This window comes from Cryptotermes secundus, unplaced genomic scaffold (genome assembly GCF_002891405.2).
Source record: "Cryptotermes secundus unplaced genomic scaffold, Csec_1.0 scaffold954, whole genome shotgun sequence".
In the NCBI taxonomy this organism is placed as follows: domain Eukaryota; kingdom Metazoa; phylum Arthropoda; class Insecta; order Blattodea; family Kalotermitidae; genus Cryptotermes; species Cryptotermes secundus.
In genome coordinates, this window is record NW_019727792.1 from 156,289 (window position 1) to 177,129 (window position 20,841).

Here is a 20,841-nt window from a genome sequence, read left to right on the forward strand (position 1 = left end):
GAGGTTTGTCATCAATTGACATTTCACCATTTTTGAAACGGGAAAACCACTCAAACACTTGAGTTTTCCCCATAGCATCATCCTTGTATGCCGTTTTTAACATTTCAAGAGTTTCTGTTCCACTTTTCCTGAGCAAAAAGCAGAATTTCACCGCCGCACGCTGTTCACGAAAATCAGCCATTGCAAAAACGACGATCACACAAAACAGTTGTCACTATAAACTCTGCCAAAACTAGTCCTTACCTTCTGAAGCAACGGTAGTCGGCTTATTGACTCAGGAATGTTAGATCTATGCGCTCATAGCGGCAAAACGCGGTACTACAAAAGCTCTGCCCACAAAAAAATTAGTTCGGTTTCTTTTGGGTACCCCATCGTATATTCATTGATGACTCAAAATAGGAGAGTATACCGTAGGACACCTTATAAATGGCTTATCCAACCATGAGGCACAACTCATAGAACTAAATAATATTGACTTCCAGTTCAGTAATCAACAATATCAAATTGTAAAGAACATCAATAAGCATATGATGGCAGATTTTGTCACAAATTAAGTAATGAATCTTGGGAAGCTGTATTCGATAGCAATGATATCAATTCTAAATTTAATTTCTACCTAAATATATATTTAGGGAATCTTTCATTCTAACTTTCCTTTAAAAAGAGTTAAAAATGAAACTAAAAGCAAAATGTGGATAACACTGTGCATAAAAACACAAAAGACAACTATATTTGGCCAGTAGGGGTGGTAATGATCCAAGACTAAAAAGTCACTACAAAATGTATTGTAAAATACTGTCAAAAGTCATTAACATAGCTACACAGAATAATTACAATTGCCAAATTCTAGAATCAAATAAGAAAATTAAAACCACCTGGAAAATTGTGAAAGTTGAATCAGGAAAGAAAACTATTAATGAACATGTACAAATACTGAATATTGGTGGGAAGTCCACTAAAAATCCACAAGCTACTGCAAATACACTTAATGAATATCTCCTTTCATAAATTGCAAAAATATGTCAATAATAATAATCCAATACATTATTTATCACATGCTTTTGATAATTCATTATGTAATACAAATCTTTATTTCTCAAAAACAAAGGAAATTGAAAATACTATCAAATCCCTTAAGCCCAAAAATTCATATGGATGTGATGAAATCTCTATTATTAACTCAAAAGTTGTTCTATTTACATCAGTTCACCCTTAAATCATATACGTGGTGTGTTCAAAAACTATTGAACCTTCTTTTTTCCCGCGTAAACCAATGAAGCGTGGGAGGCTCCCTTCAGTGGAGATGTGGAGGGGACATTCAAGCGCAGACATGAATTTTTTCCTGCCCGCAGAAAGCGTCAGCCGCTGGTAGTCGGCCTATGAGTGAGGATGTGTAGTGAGCACTCATCGGATTCCAGTAAGGTGTAAAATGACGGAACATGAACAGCGATATTGCATCAAATTTTGCCAAAAGCTTGGCGATACCCAAGTGAAAACCATTCACAAGATTCAACAGGCTTTCAGGGACGATGCCATGAGCAACTCACGGATAAAGGAGTGGTACAACCGCTTCAAAGATGGCCACACATCAGTGGACAGCAAACTGCGTTCAGGCAGACCCTCAACAAGCCGAAATGAGAATGTCATTGAGCATGTGCGACTTTGGTCATGGGGGACCGTCATATCACAGTCCAAGAACTTGTGAACGAGATAGGGATAAGCATTGGATTGGTGCATTCAATATTGACAAAGGATCTGGGCAGGGGGAGAGTGTCCGCGAAATTCGTACCAAAACTACTAACAATGGAGCAGAAGCAACGTCATCTGGAAAAAGCACAGGGCATGCTGGACAACACAAGCAGTAACCCCAACTTTCTGAACACTGTGGGTTTATGGGTACGACCCGGAAACCAAGATGCAATTGTCAGAGTGGAAACATCTGACTTCCGTGGGGTTGTGCATCATGAGTAGGCACAACAAGGCCAAACCATCACAAACGAATACTAACAGGAGGTCCTTCGTCGCCTTCATGATGCTATGCGGCGCAAACGACCGGATCTGTGGACAGCAAAAACTTGGCAGCTCCATGATGATAACGCACCTGCCCATTCTACACATCTGATTCAGAATTTCATCGCCAAACATAACATCCCTGTGGTTCGTCAGGCTCCCTACTCCCCCATCATGGCTCTGTGTGACTTTTGGCTATTTCTCAAGCTGAAAATGCTGCTGAAAGGAACCTGATTTGAGTCAAGAGAAGACATCATTCGGAATGCGATGGCCCGGCTGATCATCATTCCAAAAGACGCGTTCCAGAAGTGTTTCCAACAATGGCGGAAGCGCTGGGAGAAGTGTATGCATTACCAAGGAGACTACTTTGAAGGGGATCAGGGTTTTCTACCTCCAAATCAATAAATGTATATATCTGCCGACCAAAGGATCAATACTTTTTTGTAATAAATCTTTATCAATAGGTATTTTTTCCTTGACACTTAAAATATGCTGTAATTGGGCCACTTTTTAAAAAGGTGACAGAAATTCCATATCTAGCTACAGATTGATATTCCTACTGACTTTATTCTCAAAGTCTTTGAAAAAATTATGTATAATAGATTACTAACACTTAAATTCTAATAACATGTTAGTTGAATCATTCAGATTCAGGAATGAATTAACAACAGAAAACGCATCCTATGAAATAATTAATGTTGATATTTTAAATTCTCTTAATGACATATTAATTGTGGGACGGATCTTTTATCATCTAGCAAAAGCTTTTCATTGTCTTAAACATGATATTTTATTGTCAGAATTAAATTTCAATGTAATAATTTGCAAAGCTAATGGAACAAATCGTACCTTACAAACAGGTAACAAAGGGTGGACAGAAAAAGCAAAGTTGCAGTCCTAATGTGTTCTGAAAATGGGGAATTAGAAAACACGGTGTTCCGCAGGCATCAATTTTAAGTCCCTTACTATTTCTTCTCTATATAAACGATTTATCAAAAACTATCAGTAAAAAATCTATACCAATTCCATTTGCAGATGACACAAGTTTTATATTTACAAACTCTAAATCTGAAGATTTTAAAAGTGATATATATATTGTATGTGTATCCTTGAATAATTTGTGTGAAGCCAAATAACTCATTAAATTTTGATAAAACATTTTACATACAATTACCAACCAAAAACAGCCACCAATTTCATCTTGCAATCAGTTATGTCACTAAATTAATCTCTAAAGAAGGTGACATAAAATTCCTTGGAATACATTTAGAGAGTACAGTGTCCTGCAAAATACATATTGAGCAACTTGTACCTAAACTGAGTGCAGCTTGCTATGCAATCAGATCTGTTCAGCCTCCTATTTCACAGGGAACACTGGTGATAGTTTACTATGCTTACTTTCATTCCTTTATGAGCTATCGATTGATATTCTGGAGAAATTCTACACACAATACAAACATCTTTTAAGTTAAAAGAGCATGATTAGAATTATTGCAGGATGCAGAAGTAGAGATTCATGCAGAGATTAATTTAAGTACTTAAACAGTCTTCCATTCCAATTGCAATACATATTATTGCTTCTCATGTTCCTTATTCACAAGGACCAATTAATATTAAATATAGATGTCTATAACATGAATACTGTAGGGCACATGGTAGCACAGTTGGTTTGAGGCACTATGCTACAAGCTGGAAGGTCACGGGTTTGATTTCTGATGAAACAATGGGATTCTTTTAATTTACCTAATCCTTTCACCTACCTTCATCAGACTTATCACTATATCAAAAAGGAGTCTACTCGCATAAAAAAGTCCAATAATCTGCCACATAGTAACAAAACGGAAGTAACGATACTAAAAAGTTTAAATTAGTGCTAAAGAATTATCTGCTAGTTCCTTATACACTATTACACCCGCCCCACATGCTTTACTTCCTCACAGGGTAGTGCCTCGACTAAATTCAGCGGTATGACTCTTGTATCCCAGGGGTACACGGGTGTTGGCTCGCTTACGTCATTTTGGATGCGGGGTCGATCGGTTAATCCCTCAGCACAGGTTCCACATGAACACCCTCACTCCCTGGTTTCTACTCACCCACTGCTTGACTTCTACTCCCTCAATACTCTATTACCCCCGCTGCTGCTTTGCGAAACCACGTTCTTACCGCCATCTCAAACCTTCCACTGGGAGGGCTTCATGACCAAACGCACGTACCCCTTCCGGTCTGCACACCTCGAAGCTTCTATCCACAGGTCCGCCACCCCCACAGGCACGGACGAAAGAAGGTATACCTACCCCCCCCCTTGAATGCAATGGACTCACCAACCTCCCTTCTGTCCCTTGTGACAAAAGGCCAGTTCACAGAACCATGATCCCTCCGGGGCATCTCATTTCCACAGCTAAACTTTATCATTACTTACAAACAAATAAGACATATCTGTGAAGGGTGCATACGGTTACACTATAGAAGAGTACTTCACTGTAAACAGAGACGATGTAAAATGTATGTTATATAAATTTTTAAGCTAAAACTGTCAGTACAATGAATTGAACTTATGACTTGTAATGTAGCTAAGGATTTAAGGATTGCTTAAGATTTACAGAAAGAAACTCAACATAATCAGCTACTGAATTGTCACAGAGTATATTTAGGAATGTTGGAGTTTGTATTTTAGAAAAAACTATATATTATATCAAGGGCTGGGCCTATCCGATTTAAGTATTGAGAAAAGAAAATTGAACCTCTAAAGAGTATTATAAATAAGATGAAACTATGTAATTTATGTTTCTCTAGGGCTCCAGACAGGAATATCATCCGGTTTATTATGTAACATGTACGCTTATTATATACATATAATTTAGTACAGATAATTGACTTTACAAAATGAACAAGCTGAACCTCTATCTCACTGATAACTTTTTCACAGACAGAGTATTCATATCAATTTCCAAGTTTATCCTGCTATAAATGGTCTTTCGGCTCATGATGCACAAATATTAACACTTGAAAATTTGCAAACTATGATGTGTAAGGGATAGGGAATTTTCAGACATCCAAATCTTTCAACATTCGGGAAAGGCAATACTGATATTTATGACCAGTCATAAAAATTGCCTGCAAACCAATTACAACAATGGGTGGCATATCCTCTATTCTCAGAACTGCGCGAAATAACATCTGAGTTGCAAATGTCAGTGACCAATCAGCATGGAAGTATAAAGAAAATGTTTCCACTGAAATTGAAGATTAAGGCAGTCTGTATCCAGTTCTCAAATCTAGTAATACTGAATACTGTTTCTTCGCAAGTTGACATCCTTCTGCTTCTTCCCCTACTCAGCTGACTTCTATGGTGAGTTACAATGCATAAATATTTTTCTCACTACCTTTTTTTTTTCAAACCAACATCATTAAAATCAATTTAATAATACAATAATCAATTTAATCTGAATAACACAAGTTTTTGGTGATCAGCATGGGATATGTCAATGAAAATTAGCACAAATTAATTTAATGATGTTGGTCTGAGGAAACTACAAAATGCTACAAGATTTCATTAGTCCAGTGATTGATAACTAATTTAAATGTAATTTAATGTTTGTCAACATGCCACACTGTATACATAAGTGTACCAATACCCTTTATGATTATGCTATAATTAATTACTAATATTACGTTAGCTTAATGCATGAACTTTAACAAAACTGGAAAGGTATTTACGAGTAAATTTGTTGTGACTGGGCCCTCGTCTTATAAGAAAAGAACTTACTGGGCCACGGTCTCATAAAGGTTCAGAACCACTGATCAAGATCATTGGCTCAAAGACGGCGGTAAGGTTGTCAGCCTTACATGGCGGCCACCCTTCAGCACCCTGGAATATTCCTGGTACACATTTCTGTTAGAGGTTGAGTCAGAGACAGGCCCATATTGCGGCTAGAAGGATTAGGTCAATTGACAAAGTCCACCACATTGAGACTCGACCCCGAAACTTTCTGGCTTGTAGCATAGTGCCTCAACCAAGTACGCTAACATGTACCCCTGTAAATGCAAGGGCTATTTGGAAAATAACCTCCTGTGACCTGCCAACAAAACAAGCAATGAATAAAAAAATGATTACAGACATCCGCTGCCTGGGAGCTCAGTCACATTTTGTATTACGAAACCCTAAAAAACTGCAAAAGGCCTTTCAAAACAAAGTGCACTAAATGACATCTGGTGTAGTGCTTCTCCATAATAGACACGCACACACATTGCTCACATTCTAGCACTTATGGAGCATTTTGAATGGGAATTGTTTGACCACCCTCTTTACAGCCCCAATCTCAATCAAAGCACCTACCACCTGTTCATCTATCCGAAGAACTAGGTGAGATCACAGTGCTTCAGCCATAATGAGAAGCTGATGGAACATGTCAACAGGTGGCTGAGCTCACAGGCAGCAGACCTCCCTCAACACAGCCAAAAGAAAAAGCCAATCCCTATTACCACAAGGACTCCAATTCCGGGGACAATGATGTAGAGGGAGCACCTTTAGTTATGTATAAGATAACATTCTTTCAAATTGCTTGATTTGCCAACAGCCCTCCAGATGCTACCTTCCGAACAGCCCTCATATTTTGCAAGACCCATACTGTTTATGAATGCCAGACTGTCATAAAATCCACCATGTTCACTGTCAAGGATATAGTGAAATGTATGACATTCATTATATATCAGAAACAGTACGGGCTGCACTACACTGCTTACCACACAACAAATGTCTGCCTGTTAAGCNTATAAGAAAAGAACTTACTGGGCCACGGTCTCATAAAGGTTCAGAACCACTGATCAAGATCATTGGCTCAAAGACGGCGGTAAGGTTGTCAGCCTTACATGGCGGCCACCCTTCAGCACCCTGGAATATTCCTGGTACACATTTCTGTTAGAGGTTGAGTCAGAGACAGGCCCATAGTGCGGCTAGAAGGATTAGGTCAATTGACAAAGTCCACCACATTGAGACTCGACCCCGAAACTTTCTGGCTTGTAGCATAGTGCCTCAACCAAGTACGCTAACATGTACCCCTGTAAATGCAAGGGCTATTTGGAAAATAACCTCCTGTGACCTGCCAACAAAACAAGCAATGAATAAAAAAATGATTACAGACATCCGCTGCCTGGGAGCTCAGTCACATTTTGTATTACGAAACCCTAAAAAACTGCAAAAGGCCTTTCAAAACAAAGTGCACTAAATGACATCTGGTGTAGTGCTTCTCCATAATAGACACGCACACACATTGCTCACATTCTAGCACTTATGGAGCATTTTGAATGGGAATTGTTTGACCACCCTCTTTACAGCCCCAATCTCAATCAAAGCACCTACCACCTGTTCATCTATCCGAAGAACTAGGTGAGATCACAGTGCTTCAGCCATAATGAGAAGCTGATGGAACATGTCAACAGGTGGCTGAGCTCACAGGCAGCAGACCTCCCTCAACACAGCCAAAAGAAAAAGCCAATCCCTATTACCACAAGGACTCCAATTCCGGGGACAATGATGTAGAGGGAGCACCTTTAGTTATGTATAAGATAACATTCTTTCAAATTGCTTGATTTGCCAACAGCCCTCCAGATGCTACCTTCCGAACAGCCCTCATATTTTGCAAGACCCATACTGTTTATGAATGCCAGACTGTCATAAAATCCACCATGTTCACTGTCAAGGATATAGTGAAATGTATGACATTCATTATATATCAGAAACAGTACGGGCTGCACTACACTGCTTACCACACAACAAATGTCTGCCTGTTAAGCAAGCATGACAAATCTGAAGATGTGACCATATCTTTCTCTCTTCTGATGCTGCTGAGGATTGCCATGCCTGAACACACTCTCACTGCTCACAATCCGCTGCTTTGTGTCGGTCCCCTTGTCTTGCCTAGAAGGCTCAACAGTGCAAAGATAGGCATGGACATCACTGCCCATGACTTGAGCTGATACCTGGTCTCCATGCAAAATGTCTTTCTTAGCAATGGCACTGGTAGCCTCACTTCTGATCTGAGATGCCCCAGGAACCTGCAAAAGACAACAGACTTCCCTACCTTATGGAGGTTGCAGACTTGACAGACAATCACAGTGACAATCTGATGGTCCAATGCACATGCAACAAGACTTCAAGACACTTAGAATGGGGTAGATTTACTTTGGTTTGATTTATTTATGCCTATTTTATATTGAGTTTTGTTAGCTTACCCCATATTTTTATATACTGTAATATTTATGCACATCACATGGGTAGAATTGTGCTGTGGCTATCATCACTATCATCAGTGAATTGTATCAAGTAAGAGTAATGTATATATGGGAAGTGAAACCAGTAGCTTTTCATTTTGCTTTAAACTAAGTTACGAGACATGTAAACATGTATTCATTCCTATATGCATCAATCACGTTTTAAGAAGTTTCACTGCTGAAAAGAGACAAAGCCACTTGTAAAACACAACAAAATTAGCTGAGTATCTATAAGAACCAACCCAACCCATAGGAACTGTGAGTTCACCGAATGTAGAAATATATCACCTGCCAATCAGCTCACTAAACTTCATCATCATCAATTTGGTCATGATAAAACATAAAAAATGTATCAGTGGGATCTCCTAATTCAGAAAATTATCAGTTGGGCTGCGACAAAACTTTATCAAAAATTTCAATATTCATTGCTACAGGATACAGTTGTCATCTACCTTAACTGCTGTAAATTTTTTGCCTTGTCTATATCGTCGTCTTGTCGTACTGAATTTGAAAGCGGCATGATGAGGCAGCCTTGTTACATCCCTTTTATTTGTCAATGAACGAAAATAACTTGTAGATCTCTGAATGATATTATATTAATACAAGAGAATTTATGATTTTTCAACAGTTGTCAGCATGATGAGCCATCTGTTCCCAGTTAACAGTTAGTCAGCAGTGTGGCATTGCATGGCAGGGCTCAACATACTTTAAAGCAACGCATATTTCTGCATCACACCTATGTGAAATACAGATATGTTAGCAAATGTCATCGAAAATTTTAACACTGAAGTTCACAACAGACAAAATTCATAATTTGGTGAATAAACTTAGAACAACAGGACTCGTTTACGAAACAACAGAATAATTAAAAGGCAAAATCTGTTAAAAGCATATACATGCAAATTTATTCTGCAACTGCAAAAAATTTTGTACACCACTTTGAAAAATGCAGTTAAAATCTGTTCTGATCCTCCACAACATCAGTTCCATGCAGGCCCTTGCATCCTCAAAACTGCAGTGTCCAGATGAATCCTGCTGAATATCTCTCTGCAAGAACTCGCTTACGAGTGTCTTCAGGGACCGACGATATGGAAGACCATTAGAGTGAGGAAATATTACAGATGTATCGACGACCCTGCCGTGGATAATGCGCAGGGCACGAAGGTCATTCTCTAATCCATGACCCACAAGTATAGTGTCTGCATTTATGAAGCCCATTAAATCGTTCTGGACATCCCGTAATGATTTTGTGGCATTCTCATTGAGATCATGTGCCGTGATTCCTGAAAACCTCGTGTTATAATCTATAACGTCGCTCTCTGGCTTCACCAACCTGTCGTACACGAGATGACCATCGGACGCCACCACAGTCACTCTAATTATTTCAGTGCCATGTGCTGTGTAACACATCTCACAGTCTACTGCATAGATACCAAAATTCCCATCAGGTGGAAATGTCTTACGAACACGAGTTTGAACATAACCATCAAGTGAGTCGTTCACTCCGGGGCCGAAGCCATTCCACACATGTAGTTGTCCCACACTACACCCACCTGAATTTGGTTTACCTCCACAGCAACTGTAACGTCTTATTGTTCTCACAGGACCCACGACACCGACCTTGTGGGGCTGGGGCAACTGGGGTGCCACTGCGTTCTCTATCTTGCCCCAATGATGAATACACTTTTCTTGAGTCGCGTATTTCCCCTCCATTGTTAAACAGAATCCACGACCACAGCGGACACACTTCTTCTCACTAATATCACTCAACTGTTGATCTTCGCCCTCGCTCTTCAGGGTACCGTTTGGTGATTTACTGTCCTCCACTTCCGTCACGCCTTGAAATTTCACACTCCTGTCACTCCTGTCTCCGCTAGGTCTTCTAGTACCTTCACACCGCCCTCCTTCGTAGCGTTCGTAGCTGAGTTTCTTATCACAGGGAAATGCAGCGACACCACGGTTAGCACTAAACGTATCACTGTTCTGATTGCCTTCAGTTTCACTTACTGCTTTCTCTAATAGCCGATGTTCGTTTTCCATGATATTTGATGTCTTTCTTGTTGTTGTGATGGCATGGGATTCCTGTTGGCAATTTTCCATCCGCCGTAAAGGAACGAATTCAGTAGCATTGACGTTTAATCGTGAGGAAGTTGTGCCCCGTTGGAAGAGTGCGTAAACAGTAGGGTCTTTGTAGATAACTGCTTTCCCAGGATGTACGCGACTCTCGACCGGGTAGCCTAGCTGTAGAAGCTGATTTGAACTTAAGATATATGGACTGAGAAATATCGAAAGGATTCTGTTCGTTATGTTCATCTCGGAATGCAGGCGTAGTGCGGGGGCACTGGTGATAATTTGTCCATTTATTTTCCCGTGTCCAGAATCGACTGACCGTAAACCCTTGGCTCCGCTCTTGCTCATGTTGTTTGCTGGGATGCCATCTTGATCTTGATTTTCCCTACGTTGACGAGCGAGCTTCTTCTTCTGACGACGGCTGAGGATAATTCCTTTCCCACTATCACGTGGGTCGCCGTACTTCATGCCTCCAATCCCACTGCACAGCTCACTGCGAAACTCGTCCATTCTTCTGCCCACTCCTTCCAGATTCTGCTCTGCTTCTTTCACACACAGCTAATCACTGAACTTATGAGACTAATGAGCACTAATGAGCTTATGAGCCACAGACCAACGCTTTATATAGCACTGCAACGCAGCCACGTCACAGGCTTCCACGTGTCAACTGGTGACGTTGCTGTAACGTAACCGCAGACCGACTGTGAGGCGTTACGTAACAGTACTCGCTATGGTACCGAAAAATTGTTACTTATTACGCAATCTGTATTTACAACAGCTGATACGCTTTTGGTTATCTAGACATTTTAAATTTGAAAGTATTGCCATTTTATAAGTAATTCTGAAACTGCAAGCGATAGTATTACAAGAAAGACTTCAAAGGTAACCACATATTTCTAAAAATTTAGAAAGTTCCATCCCTGGTCATTGTGGTACTTGGCCAGTTTTCTCTTCCAGCTTTTTTCTCCCTCCCATTGTGTGTGATAGGCCCAACATTATTAGATTTGTTCCTTAGGTAGGGATTAGTCGCTGGCTTCCCACCGTGGCGGCCTGGGTTCAATCCCGGGTCTGGTCAAGTGGGATTTGTGGTGGACAAAGTGGCGCTGGGGTAGGTCTTCTCTGAGTACCTCGGTTTCCCCTGCCAATCTACATTCCACCAATTGCTTCACAATCACCTTCACCTATCATCTGGGGCTAGTACAATAGGCCAGATGTGGCAGCAGTACAAGGGACTTAGTCCCACCCCACTAGCAATAAAATAAAATAAATAAAATACCTAGGGATTTGTGTTGTGTGGCAGTTGAGTGAACTAGTAGTGAGGAAGATAATTTTATTTGAAGAAAAGTAAAATGATTCATCAGTGTGAAAGATGCATTAGACTCGTGATCATGGTTTCCGGTTTAGCTTCTACACTTTCAGTTTTGTTGTGGTCTTAACTGTCGTAACCATGTGAGGAGGCAGAAATTGTACACAACTCTCGACCAATCAGAGAGCCTTAACAAACCCATTTGAATTCCCATAATTAAATGGCTGTATGGAAGTTGGTAGGTATTAATTTTGATTTCATGTTGTTGTGAAACATGAGTAGACATTTATGCACGAAGTTCATCTCCATGTTAAACATATTATTTGTGCATATGAATGTCATTCTTACTACAACAAATCAAATTATAAATATATAGAATACTTTCAAGCCCAAAATTTTTGAGGTGATGATGAACTGTCATCTAAACCACATTCATTTTATGATGTTCTGCAATTTTCGGTTTAGCCCAAAGACTGTCTGTAGAATTTCAAGGAGTTCTAAGTGCACTGTGATGGTGTTACAATTTTTGTATTGCTTCTTGCAGTATATATGAGGAAGAGAACAAAAACTTGCAGTGCTTCTGGGTACTTGTCATTCAGTAGACAGAAAGAAGTAAAATTCTTCGACTCTCACAAGGATGCAGCGCGGTATGTATCTTTTAATTTTGGGTGTACTGCTTTATTACATGTTGCATAATTCAACAAAGAAATTAAGTTTAGCTTCTGTCTGTGTTCAGTTTATTCAACAACAAAATTTAGCACATGCACCATGTTTGTAATGTTTACTAATGAACTATTTTGAGGTTTCGAGACAATATGTTCTATTTTTAGAGGGCTGTAGGATGGGCAGGAAAAGCTGCAATATCCTGCACTATTGATTCTTATAGACTGCTGCACAAGAAGCATTCATGCAGCAGACATTTCCTGGAAAAGGATTTCACTACAGGAAATAATTTAATCAGATGTACAAAATTTTATAATGGCAGTCTCTTGTGTAAAGTAACATGTTATTTTCAAATCTGAAGAAGTGTGGTAGTCCATCATGTAAGGAAGCCCACTAATTTCCTTTTTAATGTTCTTTCAGGAGGGTGTTGTGGTGAATACCTGGCAACAGCTCTTTGATCATCCCCTTGTGAACACATTTGGAGCCATTCATTCGTACTCTGGTTGGAACAATAACCCAGCTATGGGACAGTGTGTAGGTGCCCTGAAGATTACCATCATCAGTGCACTTGCTATTAGAGGTCTGTCTGGGTGAAACTAATTGTGTGGATGATGATACTACTCTTCTGGATAACCTACAGTCATTGCTCAGGGCACCAAATCTGTCCACAAGTCATGGCAAGGAAATGCCTGATGGTGTTCCTCAGAGATTCAATGTTACTCATCAAGTACAGAAGGACATGGGTGCTGCAGTACATGCTGGTGACATGGAAGTGTTCTCAGTAGCCAGTGTCAGTGGTACTGTTGCCAGACCAGTGCTTCATGGTGTCAGCTGTGATGCATGCAAGAAACTGTTGCCTTTACTGTTATAAGGATAGGCAAATTTAGTGAAAGTTAGTGAAGTGCTGCATGCGTAATTGATAAATACTGTATGTGGAGCATAGCACGGCCCTTATATGATTAAGTGTTATCCAACTGTTTGCTATCCACCTGGCTAGGTGCCTGCTTCCTCTCCCTCTCCTTCTCATTTTTGTGCATCTTTCTCCTCTTATTCCTCCTCCTCCTCATACAAAGACAGTGCCTCCTGGAGCCATTCTAATACTGAAAGTTGACCTAACCACCTCTGGTTTGGTTTTCCAACATCTCTCCTCAACCTAATTTATAGTAATTTGCTCTCTTATGAAGTACTGTCCAGTCTTATTGAGTGGTTTCTCAAGTGTTGCCTGTATATTTTGATATCTCCCATGATGCTGGTTTCCCAAAGTTTTTTTTTTCTCCCTTGGCACTACAGCCCCAGTGGGCCTAGGCCTACCTCCATGAACTCCGTTCACTTCGGTTTTACTAGATCTTACACATATGGTAGGACTCTTTGGGCAAGTGATCACCTCGTCGCAATTCCCGAAGTTGACTTCATGTAATACTATTCACTGTGTAGTTCCTTCTAGAAAAACCTACAGATATGTTAGAAATCTTATTTGTTTAACCTTCAGTCCTTCATTGCCTGCCTTTTGCCGGGGAGGGGGGGGAGAGGGGTGCAAAATCCATATTTGTATCGAAACAGTACTGGTTTCCTATGTGCAATGAATTATGCTTGGGTAAGGACTCCAGAAATGTGCTTCCCCTCTCACCACAGATGAGTTAATGAAGATCAGTGACTTGTGCAGTTTTATCCTTCGTCTAAATATATTAAATGAGAATGACTTATTGCCATGTGTAATATGCAGAAACAGATAAAGAATATATTTCGGCACCCTTATCATAAGCTCTGACATGTAGTCTTCAAGTATCCCACATGAAGACAACAGTCAAATTGAAATTGCGAAGTTGCTTACATGCCATATTACACAAGAGAGGGTTATTCTTCATGCAGGATTAGTAATTGCATGTTTGTCTTTCAGTGCACTGCTTACCAGAGCAAGAGATAAAATACTTAGATTTCAGAATGAACTCAGAGTAGGGGAACTGCATAACTGAATATGAGAGTGAACCACATTCCCAGAGAGAGCATGCAAAGGGGGAAATCATGAGTGCGTTGTAGGAAGAGTTGTATGTCCAGAGAGGAGGAGGCAAAAGATGCTGTTCCAAAGGATGCTGCCATGATAAAGGTGAGGCTTGCCTACACACAGTGAATATGCCCTTCGCTCTCATGTCATCAGAAGCACAGATCTGTGGGCTTGACAGTAAAGCTAAGCACTAGCCTGCTCTGTGCAGTTCACATCCACGTACTCCATATACTTGACATACATTTTATTTCTTTTTTTCTCATATGGTGTTACTCTAGGAATAAGAATTTTAAGCACCTGTAGCTAAATGCCATAGCACCACATGCCAGATGCAAGGATTTTATTTTGTAATTTTATAAAATTGCTTCCAGACAGTATAATCAGAGAGGAAGAGTTCAAACTTAGCCAAGCATGGAATCTCAGCACCAGATTTTTATGGCATTTGAAAACATACATCATGAAAATCCCAAGAAGACAGAGTATTCATCCTAGTGTGTACGACAATGAAATGGAAAGTGTGTAAATCAGCGCTAACACTATTTCCTGTATTTAATTGTGATTAAGAGAGGTTGTAACCAAAGTGACAATAACTCCAACCATCCGAGCTAGAACCCATCATTTTGTCACATGTACCATCCTACACGTGACAATATAATTCTGATCTAAATCTATCCCCATCTGATCACCATTGTCTCCCTCATTTCCAGTCTATGTTATTGTTCCATCTCCATCTTGTTCCAAGTGGATGTTTTGCCTTGAAAATTCTGTGTGTGTGTGTGTGTGTGTGTGTGTGCGTGACTGCCTGGTGCAGGATCTCCTGCATTTCATCATCCAAATGATAGCAGGTGATGTGGCTTGTCAGTATATAATATCCTAATTTGGACACTTTATCCTTCATAGGTAGTATAATAAGCTTTCAAAAATTCCATCATCATCAGTGCATATTGCAACTCGTGTGAGGACATGGCATGTTGCAGGTCTGAGTGCATCTTGACGTTCCTTTATGCAGGCGATAACATGAAATAGCTCTGTCTCAGAAACCGTTCAGAGTAGGATACATGTACATATCTGCTTTTTTGCTTAGAATGATTGGTACTGTGACCTCCAATAATATTGACGTTTCCTACTGATCCACACTGTATATGTCAATGATGTATGGTTATTCACCACATCAACCCTGATGCTGGATGAGGAAGAGATGAAATATTGGTTTAAGTCAACACTGACACAGCTGATCACGAAAAAGATTTTAGTACAACGATTTTAAACATCGTACCAAAATATGCAGTTTGTATCAAGAGGCGTCAAGAGTTTTCATCCTGTTTTCTCTCCCCCTAAATCAAATAAAGAAACTGTCAGCCCTTGGTTTCCAGCCTGATGACTTTATAGCTGCTGCGTCTCATTCCATCCGGCACCTGAATGTTTCTGCCCTCTGGCTCACTCACAATTCAGGCTTGGCAGATAACAGCTATTCAACGAAAAGACTACATAGGCGATAATAATTCTGTACTATCATTTCACATTATAGAGGTACATAGCAGTTATGCAGGGTGTACAGTTTATCATCAGACTAGTTCATGGCTTACTGATCCACTGTAGTTTAACTTATGTAATAATTATTTATTGTATCAGCACAACACAGTTTTCAGCAGACAGGGTGGCTGTGTACAATGACATGTTTCGGCACATCTTCAGGTCATGTTTTTAGTTGCATTTAATGTATCATACACTTATCATAAGTTTACATGTAAGCCACATGGATCCACAAATTTCTCTTCAGTCAGTACTTGTCTTGATCAAGGCAATCCTTTAGGATGTAATTTTGTTACAGTATTGAGAATTGTTACATGACATGGCACTGTACTGTCAAGACACTTCCTGTGAAACTTTCTATTGCATTCCATTTTTGAATGTGATATTTCACAACACTGTGAACTGAATTTCTGCATCTCTCAAGGACAACCATGCTAAATGTCAGCAATACTGAGATAAGCCAGAAAACCAGTTTGGCAGCAAGCGGTGGACTATTGAGGAGAACAAGTTTCTAGCCAGCTGGTCTCAGGATAAATTGGATTCCCTGAATAAGGAGATCAGCTTATCCCATAACTGTAGCTGTCAGTGCAGACATGATAAAGGTGGCGCATATTATGCACACTGCTACCATAAAGCCAGAGCACTTCAGAGAACATGAACTCAGAATATAATTCATTCTTGTTTTACATACCATTTCACTTCAGAATTGAGCTTAATATATAATAAGATGGACTGTAGGATTCTGACGATGGTGTATAACACACTGATATATTGGGTTTTTGGACTTTATCCATCGTTCTGGTTTTTAAGATAACAAATAAAAACACGATGTTTCGGAAACTGGATGTTTCCGTCCTCAGGTGAAGGAATGCACCTATTCTGTTGGGTCCGTTAGAAAGAGCTAGCCTCAATCACTGGATTGGTCCAGTTTCCGAAACGTCGTGTTTTTATTTATCATCTTAAAAACCAGAACGATGGATAAAGCCCAATAACCCAATATCAAGATGAACTGGTTTTCTTTTTTTTCTGAGTGTGGCCACTACGGACCACTACAGTTCAGTAGATGACTGTCATATTCCTGCAGTGCAAACTGAGAACATGGTAGTGACATGATATGTAATATCATTTTAATCTGTTGCACCATTTTCTCACCAGAGAGCTCTGGTCATATTCTTTGGAAGCTAAGAATACTGGACTTGAGATTTGACATATGGAATGTAAGAAATGCACATATGATTCAGACTTTCATTGCCAAACACAATATACCTGTGGTTCGTCAGGCTCCCTACTCCCCCGACGTGGCTCCATGTGACTTTTGGCTATTTTCCAAGCTGAAAATGCCGCTGAAAGGAACCCGATTTGAGAAGCGTTTCCAACAATGGCGGAAGCGCTGGAGGAAGTGTGTGCATTACCAAGGTGACTACTTTGAAGGGGATTAGGGTTTTGTACCTCCAAATGAATAAATGTATATCTGCCGACCAAAGGTTCGATACCTTTTTGTAATAAATCTTTATCAATAGGTATTTTTTCCTTGACACTTAAAATATGCTGTAATTGGGCCACTTTTTAAAAAGGTGACAGAAATTCCATATCTAGCTACAGATTGATATTCCTACTGCCTTTATTCTCAAAGTCTTTGAAAAAATTATGTATAATAGATTACTAACGCTTAAATTCTAATAACATGTTAGTTGAATCATTCAGATTCAGGAATGAATTAACAACAGAAAACGCATCCTATGAAATAATTAATGTTGATATTTTAAATTCTCTTAATGACATATTAATTGTGGGACGGATCTTTTATCATCTAGCAAAAGCTTTTCATTGTCTTAAACATGATATTTTATTGTCAGAATTAAATTTCAATGTAATAATTTGCAAAGCTAATGGAACAAATCGTACCTTACAAACAGGTAACAAAGGGTGGACAGAAAAAGCAAAAATTGCAGTCCTAATGTGTTCTGAAAATGGGGAATTAGAAAACACGGTGTTCCGCAGGCATCAATTTTAAGTCCCTTACTATTTCTTCTCTATATAAACGATTTATCAAAAACTATCAGTAAAAAATCTATACCAATTCCATTTGCAGATGACACAAGTTTTATATTTACAAACTCTAAATCTGAAGATTTTAAAAATGATATATATATTGTATGTGTATCCTTAAATAATTTGTGTGAAGCCAAATAACTCATTAAATTTTGATAAAACATTTTACATACAATTACCAACCAAAAACAGCCACCAATTTCATCTTGTCATCAGTTATGTCACTAAATTAATCTCTAAAGAAGGTGACATAAAATTCCTTCGAATACATTTAGAGAGTACACTGTCCTGCAAAATACATATTGAGCAACTTGTACCTAAACTGAGTGCAGCTTGCTATGCAATCAGATCTGTTCAGCCTCCTATTTCACAGGAAACACTGATGATAGTTTACTATGCTTACTTTCATTCCTTTATGAGCTATCGATTGATATTCTGGAGAAATTCTACACACAATACAAACATCTTTTAAGTTAAAAGAGCATGATTAGAATTATTGCAGGATGCAGAAGTAGAGATTCATGCAGAGATTAATTTAAGTACTTAAACAGTCTTCCATTCCAATTGCAATACATATTATTGCTTCTCATGTTCCTTATTCACAAGGACCAATTAATATTAAATATAGATGTCTATAACATGAATACTGTAGGGCACATGGTAGCACAGTTGGTTTGAGGCACTATGCTACAAGCTGGAAGGTCACGGGTTTGATTTCTGATGAAACAATGGGATTCTTTTAATTTACCTAATCCTTTCACCTACCTTCATCAGACTTATCACTATATCAAAAAGGAGTCTACTCGCATAAAAAAGTCCAATAATCTGCCACATAGTAACAAAACGGAAGTAACGATACTAAAAAGTTTAAATTAGTGCTAAAGAATTATCTGCTAGTTCCTTATACACTATTACACCCGCCCCACATGCTTTACTTCCTCACAGGGTAGTGCCTCGACTAAATTCAGCGGTATGACTCTTGTATCCCAGGGGTACACGGGTGTTGGCTCGCTTACGTCATTTTGGATGCGGGGTCGATCGGTTAATCCCTCAGCACAGGTTCCACATGAACACCCTCACTCCCTGGTTTCTACTCACCCACTGCTTGACTTCTACTCCCTCAATACTCTATTACCCCCGCTGCTGCTTTGCGAAACCACGTTCTTACCGCCATCTCAAACCTTCCACTGGGAGGGCTTCATGACCAAACGCATGTACCCCTTCCGGTCTGCACACCTCGAAGCTTCTATCCACAGGTCCGCCACCCCCACAGGCACGGACGAAAGAAGGTATACCTACCCCCCCCCTTGAATGCAATGGACTCACCAACCTCCCTTCTGTCCCTTGTGACAAAAGGCCAGTTCACAGAACCATGATCCCTCCGGGGCATCTCATTTCCACAGCTAAACTTTATCATTACTTACAAACAAATAAGACATATCTGTGAAGGGTGCATACGGTTACACTATAGAAGAGTACTTCACTGTAAACAGAGACGATGTAAAATGTATGTTATATAAATTTTTAAGCTAAAACTGTCAGTACAATGAATTGAACTTATGACTTGTAATGTAGCTAAGGATTTAAGGATTGCTTAAGATTTACAGAAAGAAACTCAACATAATCAGCTACTGAATTGTCACAGAGTATATTTAGGAATGTTGGAGTTTGTATTTTAGAAAAAACTATATATTATATCAAGGGCTGGGCCTATCCGATTTAAGTATTGAGAAAAGAAAATTGAACCTCTAAAGAGTATTATAAATAAGATGAAACTATGTAATTTATGTTTCTCTAGGGCTCCAGACAGGAATATCATCCGGTTTATTATGTAACATGTACGCTTATTATATACATATAATTTAGTACAGATAATTGACTTTACAAAATGAACAAGCTGAACCTCTATCTCACTGATAACTTTTTCACAGACAGAGTATTCATATCAATTTCCAAGTTTATCCTGCTATAAATGGTCTTTCGGCTCATGATGCACAAATATTAACACTTGAAAATTTGCAAACTATGATGCGTAAGGGATAGGGAATTTTCAGACATCCAAATCTTTCAACATTCGGGAAAGGCAATACTGATGTTTACGACCAGTCATAAAAATTGCCTGCAAACCACTTACAACAATGGGTGGCATATCCTCTATTCTCAGAACTGCGCGAAATAACATCTCAGTTGCAAATGTCAGTGACCAATCAGCATGGAAGTATAAAGAAAATGTTTCCACTGAAATTGAAGATTAAGGCAGTCTGTATCCAGTTCTCAAATCTAATAATACTGAATACTGTTTCTTCGCAAGTTGACATCCTTCTGCTTCTTCCCCTACTCAGCTGACTTCTATGGTGAGTTACAATGCATAAATATTTTTCTCACTACCTTTTTTTTTTCAAACCAACATCATTAAAATCAATTTAATAATACAATAATCAATTTAATCTGAATAACACAAGTTTTTGGTGATCAGCATGGGATATGTCAATGAAAATTAGCACAAATTAATTTAATGATGTTGGTCTGAGGAAACTACAAAATGCTACAAGATTTCATTAGTCCAGTGATTGATAACTAATTTAAATGTAATTTAATGTTTGTCAACATGCCACACTGTATACATAAGTGTACCAATACTCTTTATGATTATGCTATAATTAATTACTAATATTATGTTAGCTTAATGCATGAACTTTAACAAAACTGGAAAGGTATTTACGAGTAAATTTGTTGTGACTGGGCCCTCGTCTTATAAGAAAAGAACTTACTGGGCCACGGTCTCATAAAGGTTCAGAACCACTGATCAAGATCATTGGCTCAAAGACGGCGGTAAGGTTGTCAGCCTTACATGGCGGCCACCCTTCAGCACCCTGGAATATTCCTGGTACACATTTCTGTTAGAGGTTGAGTCAGAGACAGGCCCATAGTGCGG

General features: G+C 39.2%; 1 protein-coding gene and 1 long non-coding RNA gene across 2 annotated transcripts; one reads left to right on the forward strand and one right to left on the reverse strand.

The window, feature by feature from the left end:
- Positions 1-9,158: 9,158 nt before the first annotated feature.
- On the reverse strand, positions 9,159-10,893 carry LOC111865033. The gene has a single exon (XM_033751654.1). It carries the CDS (start codon positions 10,858-10,860, stop codon positions 9,163-9,165), a length of 1,698 nt encoding a protein of 565 aa, XP_033607545.1. The 5' UTR covers positions 10,861-10,893; the 3' UTR covers positions 9,159-9,162.
- A 2,762-nt stretch (positions 10,894-13,655) lies between these two features.
- LOC117282354 lies at positions 13,656-14,918 on the forward strand. Its single transcript, XR_004513076.1, has 2 exons — positions 13,656-14,423; positions 14,693-14,918. It is a non-coding gene; the product is annotated as an uncharacterized LOC117282354 (long non-coding RNA).
- Positions 14,919-20,841: the final 5,923 nt, after the last annotated feature.

Bases quoted from the DNA above. Each gene is read 5' to 3' on its own strand.
- LOC111865033 (XM_033751654.1), bottom strand. From the start codon at position 10,860: ATGGACGAGTTTCGCAGTGAGCTGTGCAGTGGGATTGGAGGCATGAAG.